The 21,890-nt window shown below is 35.3% G+C and overlaps 2 protein-coding genes and 1 pseudogene across 2 annotated transcripts; 2 read left to right on the top strand and 1 right to left on the bottom strand.

The window, feature by feature from the left end:
- Nucleotides 1-898: 898 nt before the first annotated feature.
- LOC140877269 (inorganic phosphate transporter 1-4-like) lies at nucleotides 899-2,490 on the top strand. The gene is given in 2 exon segments (XM_073280812.1): nucleotides 899-1,808; nucleotides 1,811-2,490. Coding segments are annotated over 2 exon segments (1,590 nt in total).
- Nucleotides 2,491-3,440: 950 nt separating this feature from the next.
- On the top strand, nucleotides 3,441-6,060 carry LOC140884501 (uncharacterized; annotated as a pseudogene).
- Nucleotides 6,061-19,335: 13,275 nt separating this feature from the next.
- On the bottom strand, nucleotides 19,336-21,661 carry LOC140884870 (protein CUP-SHAPED COTYLEDON 2-like). Its single transcript, XM_073291751.1, has 3 exons — nucleotides 21,382-21,661; nucleotides 20,631-20,896; nucleotides 19,336-19,864 (listed from the first exon to the last, which is right to left on the bottom strand). Exons 1-3 carry the CDS (start codon nucleotides 21,560-21,562, stop codon nucleotides 19,541-19,543), a joined length of 771 nt encoding a protein of 256 aa, XP_073147852.1. The 5' UTR covers nucleotides 21,563-21,661; the 3' UTR covers nucleotides 19,336-19,540.
- Between the last annotated feature and the right edge of the window lie 229 nt (nucleotides 21,662-21,890).

The following is a 21,890-nucleotide window of genomic DNA, read 5'->3' as shown; positions in this document are numbered from 1 at the left end:
CACATGCAAACCCTTCTCTCCCATAATCTTTCACGTACGTATCCCATCTCTGATCTCTCTCTCCCTTTTCCCTTTTCTCTAGCTAACGAAAGGAGCTAGCTAGCTGCAGCCTGCAGGTTAGTTTTTCATCGAAATATATATATTCCCGTTTTTGATTGAATCGTGTATATGGTTTGTGTAGCATGTGATTTGGGACATTGTGATGGACGATTAGGGTAGCGATCGATCTCTTCTGGGGTTTAGAAGAAAGTTTCATAAATTTGCAGGGAAGATTATCTAAGTTTGTTGATATGATCTATATATATATATATATCTTGTTTCATGCAAAACATGATGTTTGTATTGTTGTATTGTTATGTAACCTAAGATATATTAATGTGCATGTGCACTTTGCGTATGTTTGGTGCGCGGTAAGGTGGAAGTTACTCGATCAATTTCACAGGCCCTTCTTGATATGTTTTGTTTGTCTTGATTTTGGTTGTTTTTGTGCTTCCCGGAGGTTCATTTATTCATTCTGTCACATTCGAATTATATATTGAATTTTGGTCTAGCAATTATGTCATCTTGTTTGGCATGAAATATGTGTACGTACTGAGAATCGATTGAGATTTCTTGCTATGTCTCAGATAAAATATTCTTGAAGTAGGAAAAATAAAGAAAATGTGAACATATATATACCACAATAAATTTAGACCAGATTCGGATTTTAAGAAGTAGCCATACATTTACTTAAAGAAATTATTCATAGAATTAATTTAAAGTTTATGAGAGCGCATTGGTTTTAAAGTTCCTTTAACAATTTTTGCAGAAAGAGACAGACGATCGCGACAGTAGAGAAAGATATAATCTTGAAAAAAGAGATCCAGCTGAACTAGTAAATATATATCCAAAGCAAAAAATGTCTGGAGACAATTTAAAAGTATTGAACGCACTCGATGTGGCCAAAACGCAATGGTACCATTTCACGGCAATCATCATCGCTGGAATGGGATTTTTCACGGATGCCTACGACCTCTTCTGCATATCCCTTGTCACCAAAATGCTTGGCCGCATATACTACCATGTCGAGGGATCGCCCAAGCCCGGAAGCCTGCCGCCCAACGTCTCTGCCGCTGTAAACGGCGTTGCATTGTGCGGAACACTGGCAGGGCAGCTCTTCTTCGGCTGGCTTGGCGACAAACTAGGCAGGAAGAAAGTGTATGGTGTTACCCTCATGATCATGTGCCTTTGCTCCGTCGCTTCGGGCCTTTCGTTCGGGAAGGAACCAAAGGCGGTCATGACCACCTTATGCTTCTTCCGGTTCTGGCTCGGCTTCGGTATTGGTGGAGACTATCCTCTGTCGGCCACCATCATGTCCGAGTACGCTAACAAGAAGACTCGTGGGGCGTTTATCGCCGCGGTGTTTGCTATGCAGGGGTTTGGGATTCTTGCTGGTGGAATCTTTGCTATGATTATATCTTGTGTCTTTGAAGCCAAGTTCAAGGCTCCGGCCTACGAGGTTGATCCCATTGGATCCACGGTTCCACAAGCAGATTATGTTTGGAGGATTGTGTTGATGGTTGGTGCGATCCCAGCAATGCTCACCTTCTACTCACGGCAGAAGATGCCGGAAACAGCCCGTTACACCGCGCTAGTGGCCAAGAACGCGGGACAGGCGGCAGCAGACATGACCAAGGTCTTGAAAATGGACATTGAAGCAGAGCAGCATAGATTGGATGCTATACAACAGAACAAGAAGGCTTCCTATGGCTTGTTCTCTAAGGAATTCCTCAAACGACATGGGTTACACTTGCTTGGAACCACAAGCACATGTTCTTGCTAGACATCGCATTTTACAGCCAAAATCTGTTCCAAAAGGACATATTCAGCGCCATCGGATGGATCCCTCCCGCGAAAACCATGAACGCTATTCAAGAAGTGTTCACCATCTCAAGAGCACAGACCTTGATAGCCCTCTGCAGCACAGTCCCCGGATACTGGTTCACAGTGGCGCTAATCGACGTAATAGGTAGATTCGCCATCCAGATCATCGGCTTTTTCTTCATGACGGTGTTCATGTTCGCTTTAGCCTTCCCATACCGCCACTGGACTCAACCCGAAAACCGCATTGGATTTGTTGTTATGTATTCGCTGACCTTCTTTTTCGCCAACTTTGGGCCTAATGCCACCACATTCGTGGTGCCTGCCGAGATTTTCCCCGCCAGGCTACGCTCGACTTGCCACGGGATATCGGCTGCATCGGGGAAGATGGGAGCCATAATCGGTGCATTCGGGTTCCTATACCTGGCACAGAACCAGGACCCGAAAAAGGCTGATCCAGGCTACCCAGCTGGGATTGGCGTCAAGAATTCGCTTATCGTGCTCGGCGTGGTCAATCTTTTGGGCTTGTTGTGTACATTCTTGGTGCCTGAATCCAAGGGGAAATCTCTGGAGGAAATGTCGGGTGAAAATGAGGATATGAATATTGAAGTAGAAACGGGTAGAAATTAATTGAACACTTGCATTGTTTGATTCTTTTTCTTTGTAAATCGTAAAGAGTTTTTGGGGTATGCATCTTGAAGAGTTAGAAATAGATTGGTTTTTGTGAACCACTGGTAATAAATTTATTATTTACTAACGTAACATATGCACCACGATTTTCTTGTTATTCTGCAAGTAAATTTCATTGTATTATCATGTTAATTTTGTGAGACATATCTTGTAATTGATTCGACCTATGAAAAATATTATTTTTATGCTAAAAATATTACTCTTTCATGTATATATAGATCAGGTTCCACATAAATATTCGTAAAACTGTCTTAAACACCTACGCTCATAACAGTTTTCTGCGTATAACTAGCAATCAAGAAATTTTCCAATATCCGTTTTCTTTCGACTATTTATAGAGTGATGATGATTTGATAAATATATCATATATATATACAAATAATTAAGTATTTAGTTTAAGAAAAACTAGAAATGTGGTAGCTAGTGTTAAGCTTTAAAATTATGGCTATTCATGATCAAAATCTGGTATTCATGTACTAATTTGGATTATAATTGTTTAGATTAGATAATACTTTAATAACTTAAAAACAGAATGAAAAAACCTCCTCCAAAAAAATAAATAAAAGAATCTCTACAATGGCCAGGAATTTTATTTTTTAAGAATATGATATTTCTATAATTTTATAAACAAAAAAAAAAGTTTGGAAAATTTTAAAAATATAAATAAAATTGGAAACAAAATTATTAAGTACATAAATGCATTTTAAAATTTTATTTATTATTAAAAAAACAACAACAAAACATGGAATTAAAAATTTGGTTCATGATCAAAATAATTATATGTATATAAAAAAAAACAATTTGATATAATATGTACGATCGTCGTTGCACGATTTTCGCGAAATACGAAACCGTTTAACTAATTACCCCTGTTATACGACACCGTTTAACTAATTCCCCTCCCCTTGCTCTCCAGTCCACCACCTTCGCTCCTGCGGTCGGTCGCCTGTTCATATCTGCTCTCCGAGAATCGAGTAATGCGATTTTTCCCTGTTTTCTCTTCTTAGAATCTTGTTTTGTGTTAATCTTAACTATTCAATGTTTCAAACTTGTCTGAATGCGAAAATACTACTCTTCATCTGCAATTCTTTTGAGCGCACAGCTGCGGTCGCCTCGTTTATCTATATATTTATTTGTGTTTTAAGTTAGAATTTTTCTTTTCTTACATTGCTGCTATTCTTTTTCAGTTGGGGGTAAAGGGTTTCCTGTTATGGTCGTGTCCATAAAAAATGGGTTTTATTTTTATTTTTTTAAAAAAAAATTAAAGTCTCAGGTGTCTTACGTGTTGATATGAAGTTTATATTTTTTATGGTAAACGCCTGTGTGTTGTTTCCTATCAGCATGTTGGAACTTGATTTTGTGATATTTTGCTCAAAATTTTGTTTTATATTTTCTTGATTCTATTTGACAAATTTATAAGATCTGTTTTGCATTATTTTTTAGAGGTGATGGATGTCTTCGCCGATAATGATTACCTGCCCCCGACAGAGTTTGTGGAGGATAAGAAGGATCCGCCAGTTGAAGTCCATATAACGGACTCCACTGAACTCTGGCTTATTCAGTGGCCTATTTAATCATGTATGATTTCATGTATCTATGCATCCATATTTGAAACCAAGGGTATAACTTTGAAGCTTAGCAGGATTCGGAAATTTGTTTCCTTTGTGTCTTCTACTCTTCTCCTTTGGATCAAGCACGAGAAGAGAATTCAGATTTGAACTTTGAATCTATATGTTAATTATCTCAGAATGTTTACACATGATATATCAATACAATTTCATGCAGTATTGGAAGTCACTTTAAAAAATAACTAACTTATCTTATAACTGCTACTCTAACTATACATTAATATAGCTAACATATTGAGTTAATCATAAAAGCTTTCCCTAATTATCTTCTTTGTTTCTGTCTGTAATTCAAACTCCAAATGCACTACGGCCTGGAGTTTTTTGCAAGAATCTTGATTATCGATTGCTTCCGCAGTGGTATGACTTATGCAGTTATGTGTAATTTGATTAACTTTTATTGATTTCAGTTTCCTGATTTTGATGGGAAAGAAGTGTCGTTGAAACTCAGTGGTGATGGTCGGCTAGGGAGCTTCGAGTGCACATCTGGTAATCTTGTTTCAACTCTATTTTGCTTGGTGGTGTTCATTCTGTTGAATACGCCTATTAACTGCTTTACCCGTGGATTTATTGTCTCAGGCAAATCATATGACTTATGTAGTTTGAAATCCCAAGGTCCAGAACCTGTAGTTTTCTCATCTTCAACAGCGGATGCAAAAATAGGTATGCATTTATTATTTATATTTTACGTCATTGCAGTTGGTTTTGTTTGTACTTCCTACTGCCAATATTCATCAAGGCTTAGCTGTTATTGTTGGACATGAATTGCTAGTTCTGGTTTCACCTTTCTCTGCACATGTAGAACAGAGTGATAGTAGTTATGTATTTGTATGAGGACTGGAACTAATCAAACTTTGAGCTAAAGGAAGGAGATGTGGCTAATTCTAATCTAAAAACATGTGATCTTTGCTCTGCAAAATTATACGATCCCATAATTTTATAGCATTTAAAGAGTTATCTAACACAAGTGTGTAGCTTGTGGTTAGTTTGTCCACGGAAGCACCTGTAAAAGCAGTGTTTCTTGAAAATAAAAGCAGAAGTAATTTATATTTGTTTGGGTCAGCAGTGAAAAAGTTTTTTTATCTGAGAAGCTGAAAGTGAACTTGAAAGCTACAATATTTTCTGGCTTTTGGCTTCTCCCTTGTCTAAGCACTATCTTTATTTGAAAAAAAAGTGTTTTTGCTTAAAAAACGGTGTTGGGCCTAGAGAAAGATTGTCCGCAGGGGACTATAATCGGGCTCCTGGATATTTATGAGATAATATATCAAATTTTGTCCTCTCATGTGCTTGCAATATGATTCTTGATCATATGTTGTAAAGTGTGAAAGGTAAATTGTTCTTTGACATTAATTCCATATGAATTGCTGTTTGTATGCAACAGCTGGGAAGATTTCCAGACGGGTTTCTCTGATCCATTACGCAGAGCCTGCTGAGTTAAAACAACGAAATAATGTCAAATCGAGCCAGTCTCAGAGGTCTTCCATGGCTACGTCAACCTTGTCGGGTCGCCCCTTGGCTACTCCAACTCGTAGTATTAAACCGAGAAATCCTCACACATTGAGTGGTCAAGCTACTGCCAGTTCGAGTAGCAGAACCAAGAGCACTACCACTCGGGATTCAGCTAAGGGAAACAGTGTTGTTACATCTACAGGTTCCATGGAGCATTCCGAGGAAAGAAAATCAAAGAAGAAAAGGAAAGCTGAAAGCTGAACTATATATATATATATATATACATTTTATACCATCACCATTTGCAAAATTTTGAATTTATGATTGACTTTGTTGAACGCTGTTGATTTTAGTGAAGATCGATCTGCAAATTCGCAATTTTCGTCTCGTGTATCGTAGCTACAAAAAAAACTGTGGAAACGAGAAGAAGATAACATTCGACTAATTTCTAGAATATAAAGTATGTGCTTAGATACCTTTTTAGTTTCTTTGTTTTTTTGTTGAAAATTATATGGGAAATCTGGTGAAGTTCAGCTAATTGTGTCAAAAATCAAAACCTTGGAATTGTAACCGAAATCGTAAATATCCCAGAGAATACACAAACATCTTAATTTATGTCATTTAAGCTATTTACTTCATAAATTAAGCTTATTTCTTTTCTTTTTTTAACATAAAAATTAAATATTAGGTAATCGAATTTCAGTATTGTATTTTACGTCTCATTATTAAGATTTGATATTGAGAATCGAGAGACTGTTTTGTTTGCAAATTTCAATATATCGGTCTAGTTTCTTGATTATGCACTAACAAATTAAACAACAATTTTTTATTTTCTTGTTACTTTTTTTTGTTATCAGATAAAATAATGATCAGTAGTTATTTTAAGAAGTGCAAAACCTAATTTGTCTAGTTGCTTTAATGAGAGGGAAAATAGTTTTTTTTTAATACATTAACTTATGTAATTTTGGGTTTGGTTCGCTATTTTTCAAAGTTTGGTTTGACACATTAACATTTTTAATTTTTGACGTGACACTAGAAGATGCTATCATGACTTTGAAAAATGTTGATTTTCAATCTTTTACGTTAACATTTGAACCAAAACAGCCAAAATTTAAAATTAATTTACCAAAATCAAACTTTAAAAATTTAATGAACCAAAATCCAAAAACAATTAAGTTAATTGATCAAAAAATTCATTTTCACTTAATGAAATGAATTCTAAAATCCTCTTGAAACTGAAACATACACATCTTTATTGAGATTAACTAACTTACATACAAATATTACAACGCCACAGATTCGACGACTCTCTCAACTGTATCAAGACGGGTCGTGGGATTATATCTTTACTTACACGCACCCTGAGAAACTTCTCAGAGGCTCATCCATCCAAAAAAGTGACACAATTAAAGCACGTTTAACTTTGAAGTTCTTATGTGATGAGTTTCCAAAAAGAAGACACAACTTCTTGTTAAGAGTATCACACCTCAACTGTGAAGTCTCATACCTACAAAGTCTCAAAATCCCTCTCATTCCGCTATGGGTCAGGGTCGGTTCATTCATGTCTCTCTTCGTCTAAAAGCGTGCCAGGAGTCGCTCTTTATCTGTACAACCTCTTGGCAGCAGCGATCATTCATCGCACTCTTATCATCCCTGGGCGTCATAAATATATTCTAGATTTCCAAGATATATTACTTATATTTATAACATATAAATTTTGAATTTATTAACCAATCAATTAATGACACGCAAAAAAATTCACTACAAAAAAATTTCGGTGTTTGCGACGGTTTAAGCGTCGCAAATATCGTTGCAAAATTAAATTTGTAACGGTTTTTTCGACGGTTCTTATCTAGCGTCTCCAACTCATCGTCGCATTCATTTGCAACGGTTTTTGCCAAATGTGGCAAATATTTGCAACGATTTAACTTTAAGCATCACAATATTTTACAACGGTTTATAACAAAGCGTGGCAAAAAATTGCAACGGTTCAATTCAAACCGTTGCAATATTTGCCATGCTTAAAGTCAACCGTGGAAAATATTGCTATAGTTTAATTTAAACCGTCGCAAATATTGCAACGGTTTTATATAACTGTCTCACCTATTAATGTATTATATTTAAAACGTTATTTCTTATTTTTTACTAAACAATATTAAATTTATAATATTAGTAAATTAGTATAATTAATAAAATCACAAATTTGACAAATACATTCAAGTAATTCAAATATTCGGCACAAATACACACAAATTATCCAAAGTTCGATACACTAGTCTATCGATACATAAATTGTGACCAATCCTCCGGCTCACGTGTCTCGTCGTTGTCGCCCCCGTCGTCGTCATCATCTTCGTCATGCTGAATGGGCTCCTGAATACGCAACGAGTAAGATGGAACGGATGACTAAGCAGCAGCTCGTGTTTCTTCATTGTTTTTTCTTTTTGCTGGTCGCAGAAAAGAACTTAGCCATCAACTGCTCCATATTACTCAAGCATGACTGAGTCTGGTCGTGCTCTGCTCGAAGCTGCTGTGTATCTAGTATGGATGCATCCATCTGCTGTACGGCTGTCTGGGCTTCCTGTCTCGCAGCCTGCGCCTCATCTTTGGAGGCCTGGATCGCCTCACTCTGTGCGATCGACCCGATACCATATACATGTCGATGACTTACACCACCGATGAAGTCGAAATAAATCGCGTTAACATCCTTAGGCATCGGATAGTGTTGGGCATCTTCAGTATGCCTCAGTGGGAACTGTTCGTCGATGCGACGCTCCACCTCCTCCTGTTTTCCCAAACAATGTCATTAAGACATATATATGTATAAATATTACTCAATATTTAGAATTTCTAAAAAAAATAAAACATAATTGAAGTTCGACGTACGCTGATCTGTTGGGACTTGCCATCAACAAAGGTCTCATTTGGCCGCCTGTGCGTCTTCAGATGAAGCTCATAACTGTTAGGATCTCTGTTCAGCTCCTGACGCTGCATTGGACATACGTACATAGATAATTACAATTAAGGAACATTGAATATGAAACTAATAAATACAAATAATTTCTTATATTATGTACTCGAAATATGTCTTACCAGACTCGCAGCATGCACCACATAGGGTCTTGAGCCGGCAATGTACTTGGAGATACCAATCCCTAGAACAGCAGGCTCGCTACGCCTGTTATTCCTGTACGTCGTCGATAGCTTCTGCCACTCGTCCTTCTCCTAATGGGCAAGATAGGTAGCCCAGATCGCCGGATCTATAGTACGAGGCATGGTGCCATGCTTCCACCAGCGATTCATTGTGTGGCGGTACGTATCAGCACACAGGTGGTGCCAAATTTCTCTAATTTCATCTTGGTCTTGCGGCTTCCACCTGTACCGGGCCTGTTATTTCATATCAAAATTAATTAATTTAATCAGCTTGCATGTTAGAGAAATAAGAATCAGTATAAAATATTGTTATCAAATCTGGAAATTACAAAAATAACGTACCACAAATTGATCCCAGTAGATGTCACGCTGAGGCTGCGTCACGTACCTCCAAGAGTAGCCACCCAGAAAAAATTTGTTGCTTGAACTTTTTTTTTATGAACGTACTTACACCGTTCTTCGGTGAAAGAATCCTGCAAAACACATTCGATAATACATTTGAAATAATAAAGTGTATTTATTCAGTACCTTAGAAATGAATTAACTAATAACTTACCCTCCGAACTCAGGCCAAATCAATGTACGACGATCTAGCTCGATGGGAGGATTACTCCCATAACCCGAAGCAGCATTGGGATCCATACCATTTGAATACAACTACAATGATATTTTTGTTTATTTAATACAATATTCATTTTAAAAAATAAATCTATTTAAACGTTAATTACAAGAAATGCAAAAGATATCAAATAATCTTTTAAATTATTTATGATCTTTATAATGAAATAAATATTTCCTTGACTCCCAGAACCCGAAGCAGCATTGGGATCCATATTATTTGAATACAACTACAATGATATTTTAATATTTGAATACAGCATTAGTTGAAAAAAAAAATGGATGGTAAATGTAAATGAGATGGTGAATGAGGCTTTATGCTCATTGTCCCACATTGATAAAATGTGGGAATGAATGACACTATATAATGCCCAAGTTTAGACAATGGGTTGGGGTCCCAAGGGGTACCCATGTTTGTTAAAGGGAGCGGACCTAGACTATGCTAGGTTCGAACCATAAGCCATACGCGCGTCGCCGTCCGTCCGACCGGCCGGCTCAGCTCAGACCGGGCGTGGGCGTGGCTTTGGCACATATTTAAGTTTTTGGATAAACAAACAATTTATTTATTTTATTTTATTTTATTCCGGAAATTAATTATTAATCCGAAGAGTTGTGTCTCTTGGATCTGAATGTGTGCGTCCCTTCGAGCCGAACCAGTGCGTCTTACCAACTGAACATGTGTGTCCCTTCGGTCTGAACCAGTGCATCCCCTCGGCCGAGTGTGCATCCAACTGATGCATCCGTCCGCATGCAACTGTCCATCGTCTATAAATAAACCACCCCACTTGCATTCATTTTCACCAATTCACTCATTCATTTCTTCTCTTGTCTTGCATAGAGAGTTCTGATCTCTCTCAATTCTCTAGCTTAAAGAGTTTCTTAAAACACTTTGTGTTCGAAGTTCTTTGAGTTTGTAGTGTTACTACTCAAAGTTGTCAGCGTTCTATCTTGGGAGATATTTTGCGATAAACCCGTAAACACCTAGGCGGAGCAAATCTGTCTTAAAGATAGAGAGTTAAACTCTCGGCTCACTGTTGTTGTGCCATTTATTACATACTGAGGTCGTTCGTGATATACTTGATAACAAGTTTAAGACAGATTTTGTTGTTATCATGGCTGCTGTTCCACCGACTCCAGTTACGCCAACCCCACCACCACCCCTGTCATGCCGCCGCCTGTTACAACGGCTGTTGTCACGGCCCCTGCTGCTTCTAATGCGCATGCCGAGAGACCTGAGAAGTTCTCCGGTACTGACTTCAAGACATGACAACAGAAGATGTTGTTTTTACCTCATAACACTTCATCTTGCGAGGTTTTTGAAGGAAGTTGTTGTTGTTCCGGCACCGGATGCTGACACACAAGCAAGGTCTGCTTTCGATGCATGGTCTCACAGCGAATCCTTGTGCCGGAACTATATACTGAATGGGTTGGATAATACGCTATATAGCGTATACTCTGCAACCAAGACTGCTAAGGAACTGTGGGAATCCTTGGAGAAGAAATATAGAACCGAGGATGCTGGCACAAAGAAATTTGTAGTCGAAAAGTTTTTTGAGTTCAAAATGGTTGATACCAAGAAGGTGATTAGCCAAGTGCAAGAGTTCCAAATCATCCTCCATGATATAATGGGTGAAGGAATGATAATCAGTGAATCCTTCCAAGTTGCTGCGCTGATTGAAAAGCTACCACCTTTATGGAAAGAATTAAAAAATTATCTGAAGCATAAACGCAAGGAAATGGGGCTCGAGGACTTGATCGTCAGACTGCGAATTGAGGAAGACAATAGCAAAACGGAGATCAAAACTGGTAAGATGCCGATGGAAGCAAAGGCAAACTTGGTGGAGCCAAACACTACGAAGAAAAGGAAACATTTTGGGAAAGATGTGAAGCAAGGGAAGAACAAAAAATGGAAAGGAACATGTTGGAACTATGGAAAGACGAACCACAAGGCCAAGGATTATCGCTTACCAAAGAAGGACAATCAGTATCGAGCAAATGTTGTTCAACACAAATCTGTGCCTATTGACTTGTCTGAAATAGATCTGTCAGCAGTAGTCTTCGAGGCTAACATGGTTGATCAACCTATAGAATGGTATATCGACACTGGAGCAACACGACATGTTTGTGCTGACAAGGAGTTATTTTCGAAGTATACTCCTATAAGTGGAAGACATCTCTATATGGGTAACAATGCGACTTCCAACATCATTGGCTTAGGCAAAGTGGTGATCAAGATGACTTCGGGAAAGGAGCTTACTCTCATCGATGTCCTTCATGTTTTGGACATACGAAAGAATCTTGTGTCGGGCTCTAGACTGGTTAAGGCCGGATTTAGAATAGTGTTTGAAGCCGGCAAAGTTGTAATCATGAAAAATGGACAGTTCCTAGGAAAAATTTATGTAGAAAAAGGACTGTTCAAGATGAATGTAATGACTGTACTTCGCGAGTTTGAAAATAATAAAGTTAAAGCTTTGAATTATTTGGTTGAATGTTCTAATTTATAGCATATTAGATTAGGACATATAAACTTCAACACTTTGAGAAAACTCAGAAAATTAAATCTTATTCCAAAGACTAAGATTGATTCAAACTACAAATGTGAAGTATGTGTTGAAGCTAAATTAACTAAAGTACATTTTCACAAAGTGGAAAGAAGTACGATACCTCTAGAACTAATTCACACTGACATTTGTGATTTAAAGTTTGTACAAACTAGAGGTGGGAAAAAGTATTTTATTACATTCATTGATGATTGCACTAGATTCTGTTACGTGTTTCTGTTGAGAAGCAAAGATGAAGCTCTAGAAGTTTTTAAAACTTATAAAATGAAGTTGAAAATCAACTTGGAAAACAAATCAAGAAAATTCGTAGTGATAGAGGAGGTGAATATGTTGCTCCGTTTAAAGAATTTTGCAATGAATCTGGCATTATTCATCAAAAAACTATTCCTTATTCACCACAATCTAATGATGTTGCGGAAAGAAAAAACCGTACTCTTAAGGAGATGATGAATGTCATGCTAATAAGTTCTGGATTACCCCAAAACTTGTGGGGGGAAGCAATACTTTCGGCAAATCATATTATTAACAAAATTCCACATAAAAAGAAGAATGAAACTCCTTACGAATTGTGGAAAGGACATAAGCCCTCATACAAATACTTGAAAGTGTGGGGGTGTTTGACGAAAGTAGAAATACCAAAGCCAAAACAAGTGAAGATTGGACCTAAGACTGTAGATTTCATCTTCATTGGATATGAAAACAACAGTAGTGCATATAGATTCATAGTGCACAAGTCATTGATTCCTGATATACATGAAAATATCATTATTGAATCAAGGAAAGCTGCATTTTTTGAGAACGTCTTTCCTTGTAAAGAAGGAAAAGAAAAGAGCTCTTCCAAAAGAGTTCATGAATCCACTAATGAGAAAACTCATGAAAGTGAAGAACCAAGGCGTAGTAAGAGAGCTAAGATAGCTAAAACTTTTGGTCCTGATTTTCTTAGTTATGCTATAGAAAATGATCCAAGGACCTTAAGCGAAGCGTTATCTAGTCTTGACGCTCCGCTTTGGAAAGAGGCCATAAACAGTTAAATAGATTCCATCATGCAAAATCATACTTGGAAATTAGTGGATCTCCCACCAGGAAGCAAACCTTTAGGATGCAAATGGATCCTAAAAAGGAAATACAAGGCTGATGGATCTGTTGAAAAATACAAAGCAAAGTTAGTGGCTAAAGGATTTAGACAAAAAGAAGGGTTGGATTTCTTTGATACATATTCACTTGTTACGAGAATAACGTCTATTCGAGCACTTATAGCAATTGCTGCTTTAAATAATATCGAAATTCAATAAATGGATGTAAAGACGACATTTTTAAATGGTGAGTTGGAAGAAGAAATATATATGGAACAACCTGACGGTTTTATTGCTCCTGGTCAAGAAAAGAAAGTGTGCCGACTCGTTAAGTCGTTGTATGGACTAAAACAAGCTCCTAAACAATGGCATGGAAAATTTGACAAAACAATGATGTCAAATGGATTCAGGATTAACGAGTGTGATAAATGTATTTATATAAAGGGCATATCTGACTCATATGTAATTGTGTGTCTATACGTAGATGACATGCTCATAATGGGTAGTAGTCATGATATCATCATGAATACTAAAAAAATGTTGACAAAACATTTTGACATGAAAGATATGGGAAAAGCTGACGTTATCTTAGGAATTAAGATTGAAAAAACGTCGGAAGGAATTACCCTAACACAATCTCATTATATTGAGAAAGTACTTAGGAAATTCAATGCGTATGATGTTACGCCGGTAAGATCACCCGTAGATTTAAATTTACATTTATCTAAAAATCGAGGTGAACCCATATCTCAACAGCAATATGCAAGGATTATTGGAAGTCTAATGTATATTACAAATTGTACTCATCTTGATATTGCTTACTCAATAAATAAATTGAGTAGATTCACAAGTAATCCTAGTCATGATCATTGGAAAGTATTGGAAAGAGTATTTAAATACTTAAAGTATTCAATGGACTATGGATTACATTATGCAACATATCCTTCTGTACTTGAAGGATATTGTGACGCAAATTGGATTTCAGACACAAAAGACTCGAAGTCCACAAGTGGATATGTGTTCACCATCGGTGGAGGAGCTGTGTCGTGGAAATCCTCTAAACAAATGTGTATAGCTCGTTCAACAATGGAATCGGAATTCATAGCTTTAGACAAAGCGGGAGAAGAAGCGAAATGACTTTGTAATTTCCTAGAAGATATTTCGTGTTGGACAAAACCAGTGCCAACAATAATGATACATTGCGATAGTCAGTCGGCTATAGGTAGGGCATAAAGTAGTATATATAATGGTAAGTCAAGACACATATGTCAAAGACATAATACCAGTAGACAGTTGATCTCAAATGGAGTTATCGCAGTTGATTATGTAAAATCAAAAGATAACTTAGCGGATCCATTGACAAAAGGTTTAGGGAGAGATCAAGTAAACTGCTTATCAAGAGGAATGAGATTAAAACCTACAAAATTAAATAATATTCATAGCGGAAACCCAACCTTGTAGATTGGAGATCCCAAGATCTTGGTTCAATGGGAAAATCAAGTTATGAATGTTCGCGTGCACTTAGAACTTCGTTCTATTCTTATTCATAGGATAAAAGTGCAACCTGTGCCAGTAATGAGGTTAAGTTTTAACAAACTTTTAATTATTCTTATATTTATTTAAGAAATAGGGTATGACAGGATACTCATATCATAGGAGATCACCTATTTAAGTGGGAAGACGGGCCGCTTCAATGAGACACTTAAGAATCCAAGATGTTGTCCAGGGCCAAAACGGACAAAACCATGAGAACAAATAAAGTGTGAGAAAAATTATTGTGTGAATACTCTTGTCTAGGTTTACATCAACGGCTGAATAGTTCAAGACATCACGTTCACTAGGCAGCCTAGTAAATCCGATAGTATTTCACTAAGGAAGGTTCAAAGCCGCAAGCTACCTCTCCCCATGCAATAATTTTTCACAAGAAACTCTGTTTTAGCTAGGGGTGTTCATGGTTTGGTTAACCGCCCGAACCGAGCCGAAACCGAAAATTCGGTTTGAACCGAAAATCGAACCAAAAATTCGGTTCGGTTTTCGATTTTCGGATTTTTGGATTTTCGGTTTTCGGTTCGGTTCGGTTTTTTTCGGTCAGTTCACCGAACCGAACCGAAAACCGATTTTTTTGATTTTTTTTGAATTTTTAATTATTTTTTAATATTTTAATTAATATTTTTATTTGTTTTTATTAATAAATAAATATAAAATAATTTAAAAATATATAAATTCGGTTAAACCGAAAACCGAACCGAAAAACCAAAAAAAATTCGGTTTTTAACCGAACCGAACCGTTAAATTCGGTTCGGTTTTTGGTTTGGATTTTCGGTGAATTTCGGTTCGATTAACCGAAATTTCGGTTCGGTTCGGACCGAATGAACACCCCTAGTTTTAGCATATGCATACATCTTTGCATAAAATCACATTCATGTGGGGGATTGTTGAAAAAATAAATGGATGGTAAATGTAAATGAGATGGTGAATGAGGCTTTATGCTCATTGTCCCACATTAATAAAATGTGGAAATGAATGACACTATATAATGCCCAAGTTTAGACAATGGGTTGGGGTCCCAAGGGATACCCATGTTTGTTAAAGGGAGCGGACCTTGACTATGTTAGGTTCGAACCATAAGCCACACGCGCGCGCGCGCCACCACCGCAGTCCGTCCGGCCGGCCGGCGCGGCTCGGCTCGGACCGGGCATGGCTTTGGCACATATTTAAGTTTTTGGATAAACAAACAATTTATTTATTTTGTTTTATTTTATTCCGGAAATTAATTATTAATCCGAAGAGTTGTGTCTCTAGGATCTGAATGTGCGCGTCTCTTCGAGCCGAACCAGTGCATCTTACCAACTGAACATGCGCGTCCCTTCGGTCTGAACCAGTGCATCCCTCGGCCGAGTGTGCATCCAACTGATGCATCCGTCCGCATGCAACTGTCCAATGTCTATAAATAGACCACCCCATTTGCATTCAGTCTCACCAATTCACTCATTCCTTTCATCTCTTGTCTTGCATAGAGAGTTCTGATCTCTCTCAATTCTCTAGCTTAAAGAGTTTCTTAAAACACTTTGTGTTCGAAGTTCTTTGAATTTGTACTGTTACTACTCAAAGTTGTAAGCGTTCTATCTTGGGAGACATTTTGCGATAAACCCGTAAACTTAACTAACGAAAAATATTGTAGCTAACTAAATTATTAAAATGCGGAAAATTAAACAAATTTTTTTTTAACAAAAGACAAAAACACAGTACACATACTGAAACCACAGACAATTCTCTGTATTATTTTCGTACAATTCATTAATGACCAAAATCTAAATTTTATTTACTAATATACACAAATTTAGTATAGGTAAATTCTAAGACATCTAAATATCCAAAAAATTGATTTAAATATCTCTAAAATTCCTAAATCCATAATAATAAAAGTTTGAATTCTAAATTCATTCACAATAAATGTTGGAAACTTGTGTCCTTCGATTTTAAATTTTCTATACTATCAAAACATGCAATAACACTATTTCGAAAATCTCCTAAATAACATGATCTTAAATTTTAAATTTCTAACCAACACAAAATTAAACATCAAATATAACTGAGTATATTTAATTAAAAATCGTTTCAATATAAAGATCTGACACCGACACACGTACAATTATTTAAGACGTGTATTGTAGAAGAAATTTGCGACGGTTTGACTTTAACCATCGCGATAGCAACACTTTATTTTTAAACCGTTGTTAATTTTGAACAGTTTACTTAACCGTCGCAAAATGCGACAGTTTTACAATAACCGTTACAAAATTTTGCAACGGTTCAATTTAAAACCGTCGCAAAATGCAACGGTTAGTAAACCGTCGCAATACTTTTGCGACGGTTTTGTATAAACCATCGTAATTAGTATTGCGACGGTTTTGTATAAACCATCGTAATTAGTATTGAGACGGTGTTTAAAAATCGTCGCAGTAAATAAACAGTAGCAAACTTTGCGACGGTTTTGTTCGTATTTTTTTGTAGTGACTGTGATAGTACCAAAAATGGAAAAACAAATAGAGATAAGAAGCACGAACTCTGCTAGATGGGAGCTATTGATAAATATTTTAAATGAAACATTAAATAAGAGGGTAAGAAACAACTTTTCATTTAGAATTTCAAAACAAAAACAATATTGTTGAAGAACTTGATCCATCTTTGGACAATATAGATAACTAAAGTAATGTTATGTTACTGAACATTAACTGTTTAATATAAACATTAATAAGAATCAAGAGAATTTGTGTCCCTTGAGTGTTGATGATTGCGGGAAGTAAGATAAATTTGATAAAAATATTTTAGATTTTTAAGTTGAAAAATGTCCAAATAGATTCGATTCTATTATGTTTTGAACGGTTTAATTTTTATTAATGAAAAACGGTGACATATTGTTCGAGGAGTTAAAAAAATGCATGATTTGAATTAAGGGTTTTTGTGAAATTAAGAACAAACGGCCCATAATTACTAGATTAATTGGTTGGCCACCAATTTAAAATCAATAATGTTGGGCCACCATTTAATGTTAATAATATTGGGGGTGGAGTAGTACTTGATAAACTTCATGAGTGAAAAGCGTGATATTTTATTAATCTTCCTTTGATAATTACAATGAGTCAACATCTTAATCAATCTAATGCCAAAATAAATGAAAAACTCAATGAAAGCCGTGGAATCAAAGATTGCTATAAGATTTGTCTTGAAGTGATGTAGTTTCTAAATTGAAAAAGATTGATTGCTTATACCTAAAATTTAACACAAAAACTCCTACGAGATGCTTTCATAAATTAATTTTGGTGAGATGGATCTTCTATTTGACACAACCGACGAAAAATTATTATTTTTAATGCCAAAAATATTACTTTAATTTCATAATAGATATGAGTCATCTCGAATCGTCTCATATATATAGATCTGTGGAATTGTCTCATAAGAGATCTACTCAAAATTTAAAAGGTGTGAAATTTACGATTTTGTATTTTATTTAACATAGTTCGAGTATTTAATCTGTCTTCTACATATATCTCTTCTATCTCTTCTATCTATTCTATATTATTAAGTTTGAGGCTACATAGTAACTACTTTTAGTAGGTTATGTCATACCATTTTTTGTCTCCAAAATACCCTTACTCATAACTATCATAATTCTTTTTAAATAAAATAAATAATCAAAATTAATTAAAAAAAACATAACATTAAATCTAAAATTACTCAATTCTTATTATATTTATACACGACAAAAATTTAATTATATGCACACATCGTGTGCATATATTTCCTAGTCTATTATAATTTATAAATATGTGTGAGTTGTACGTCAGTACGTGTCTATCTATACTACAAAATAAGTTATGAATATATATATATATATATATATATATATATATATATATATATATATATATATATCTTACTATCTTATAAAACTTGAGCCACTTTTAAAAATCGCTTTGGTACGTTTTGATGACACCAAACTATATTTACCATTTAATCCTTGGTAGTAATTATTTAAAATTTAATATATTTACATTGAAAAAATGGTAAAAATAGGTGAAAAACAAAAACAAAAAAACTGTCTTGCATTTTAAAAACTGCATTCTACACATTATTAATAACTACACCCACTTCTTCTATGTTGAAGGAAACTGAAATAAATTTGGGTTAGTCTATGCTAAATCGGGAGTGTTTCTCCCCCTATTTCAATACCATTAGATCACGTGGGACCCATATATTTTTATGAAAATTAACATATGTCTTGATGATCCAATGATTGATATTTGACCACATCATGGGGGGAGAAGTACTTCAGGTGTAGCATAGAATAATCCAATAAATTTGGTTTATATTATATTGACCACACATGCATAGCGTGTGCACTTTTACTATTATATATTAAATATGAGACCATATGAAGTTGGTACGTTGGTGTGACATTTTTGTTTTTAATTTTTTTTACAATGATTTAATATTTTTTTATTTTCTACAATTATTTAATAAAAAAAATGTACATGAACGTAAACGTGTACGCAAAAACGAACAGTACAAACACCAAACACGCAACAAGTGTAGCGGCTGTGGGTTCCCACGTCACAAAAAAAAACATTTAATAAACAAGCAACACGTGAAATTCAAACTAGTATATATTAGTGTGTGCTCGCGCATGTTGATACTATACGTATTGTGTGTGTCCACACACACATACATATAAAGATAGTAATTAATAACAGCATACATTGCCAGAAGGGAACCATATATGAATCGACAACCCTAACACCAAAACCAACATTTCTTATGGTTTGTATCTCATTATTGAGGACATTACATTACATGAAACAATTGCCACACCTATATATACATACATACAACAGAATTCTGTCGCATATATTTTCACATGATTTCAAACATATTACTTCAATCAATTTTTCTTATTATAAATCTTAAATTTTTTTTTTTAAAAAAAATAATAATTCGATCAAAATAAATTTCAACCATGGAATATATAGTAGTCAAGATCCATGTCAAATAAGAACCCATAATCCTCATCGCTTATTTTGGCTTCAAGAATTTTACCAGCGGGTTGATCTTCATTGATATTCACAGATAGCTTAAGGGGGGCTGGTAACTCGAGCAGAGACGACGATTCAGGGTAAGCGGCCGGATTCTGGCCAGATGGTCTCTCCGATAAGCTTCTTGCGTTGATATTTTCATACCTTTGTTGTTCAATGTTATAGTTTGAAGCAGTACCGTGGAATATGTGGGAATTTTCACCTTTGGATTTGTGAAACACTCTGCATAGCACCCAGTCTTCCTGTCGATTTTAATATTCACAAATTATATATTCATTAATCACCACTAGTATTGGAAAAAAATAGAGAGAAATTTGAAATAAATTAAATGCACGTAGCTTCGAGCTTATACAATTGTCACCCCCAATTGACAATCTATATATATATATGTATATGTATGTATATTCAAATTTACGCTGATTTGATTTAACATTCATTATTCAAGAAAAAAAAATCTATTATTTATCATGTTATAAAAAAACCTAAATCATATAAAAATAAGCTATATAATTTTATCTATGTTTGCACGCATCGCGTGCCAAAGATAGCCGTATCCATTATTGGCCATTAAGTTTAAGATTCAATAAACTTGCTAGTAAACTCATATCCTTTAATTTTTCATATATATACACACACATGCACATGGGCTTAAATAACCCATTATATACATTGATCGATCACTTGTATAATTGAAGGACATATAAGATCATTATGGATTTAATTAATAATTTGATGACAAGTACATATATAATAATCAATACTACGATAAAAAAAATGATTAAAATTGAAAGAAAAAAAATAAACTAGTGGGCTAAAATCATAAATTGACCTAAATCATGACATAACAAAAAATGAAAAATATAATTTTACCTTCCATATATAAAAAAAGAAATTAAAACGAATATATGTCATGGGTAGAACTAAAACTTGAAAAGAAATAAAAAAGAACTTCCATATAATTAATATTTCATATGTTTTAAAAGTTTATGTAGATTATAAGTGGCATACCTTAGGAGGTAATTGAGGGTTTTCAAGACGAAATTCATGCATGATCCATCCAGTTTTGATACCATTAGGAGCTCTATTCTTGTAGAAAACTAAAGTCTTCCTCATCCCTGCTACGGCCAGAGTTTTGGGGTCGAACACCGGCCGATCTTTTCCGGTGGCTTTCCAGTAGCCGGAGGTGGTGGCCCGGTTGGCCCGGAACCCGGTGGCGTATTTGCAATCGCGGAAGCTGAAGAAGTACCATTCTTTTCTGTTTAACTTTGCCTCTTCTATATTATGAAAACCCACAACTTATAAATTCCCATGTAAATATATATGCACCAAAACTGTACGTTAGCTAGGCCGTCTCAATACTTGGATTGAATACATCCAAAGAAAGTGTTTAATATCTTGATGAAAAAAATTAAATTTCCTTAATTATATTTTAGCCTTTTCTCCACATAAAATTCGTTCATATATAGTCGATCGATGTACCCGAATTGTATATATACATCAAATTCATCTATGTAACTACGTCTGAAAACTACATATATATTTTCAATTAATCATAATGGTCGGAAATCACTTGCATGGGGAAGAAATTTAGGGCAACGTCGTTATGCGCGCAGTGGCGGAGGCAAAAGAATGAAATATCGATCGTGATCGAAATTATACATGAATATTATTTTTTTAAAATATTAATGGTGATCCCCTAAAATTAAAATTATTCAATATGTAGCTAATTAAGAAGCTATATATATATATATGTACATACCTGGAAGCTGCCATGGCTCACATGTATGGAGATTAACTTCAAGTAAAGTTGAGTCCTTTGCAACTTCCTGTTCTTCATATTTAACGATCTTTTTGTAAAGATAATGGCAAACTAAGTCTTCATCACTCGGATAAAACCTAAATCCTGGTGGAAGTGTGGCCTCAATGTCTCTCAGACCCATTTTTTTTTTCTAATTATTTCGAGTCGAACATTGAACGATTCTTTATTTCGCTCTTATCGAATTTTGTGGGGAAATGATAAGTTTCAGATGAGAGATGGGTTTTATTTATAGGGAGTAATGAGCCATATTATGAATTTATGAGGATTGAGATAGCTAGCTAGGTTCCGTTGATAGACAAGTGAGTTTTTAATTTTTATGTTAGTAGTCTTCCTAAAATACCGCTTTATAAATAATCACTTTCAGTACGCAGTTTGAATTTTCTTTCAATTTTATAAAACACTTACTTCAATTCATCTAATTAGTAACACACCATCCTAATTTTAAATCG

This window comes from Henckelia pumila, chromosome 2 (genome assembly GCF_033568475.1).
Source record: "Henckelia pumila isolate YLH828 chromosome 2, ASM3356847v2, whole genome shotgun sequence".
NCBI classification, from domain to species: Eukaryota; Viridiplantae; Streptophyta; class Magnoliopsida; order Lamiales; family Gesneriaceae; genus Henckelia; species Henckelia pumila.
Note: the sequence above shows the minus strand (reverse complement) of the source record. Positions and strands in the feature narration are given on the sequence as shown.

Excerpts from the sequence above, each read along its gene's own strand:
- LOC140884870 (XM_073291751.1), bottom strand. The coding sequence starts at position 21,562 with ATGGGTCTGAGAGACATTGAGGCCACACTTCCACCAGGATTTAGGTTT. Across the intron at positions 20,897-21,381 it reads TGAGCCATGGCAGCTTCCAG|AAGAGGCAAAGTTAAACAGA; the intron begins GTATGTACATAT and ends TTCATAATATAG. Across the intron at positions 19,865-20,630 it reads ACCCTCAATTACCTCCTAAG|GAAGACTGGGTGCTATGCAG; the intron begins GTATGCCACTTA and ends TAAAATCGACAG.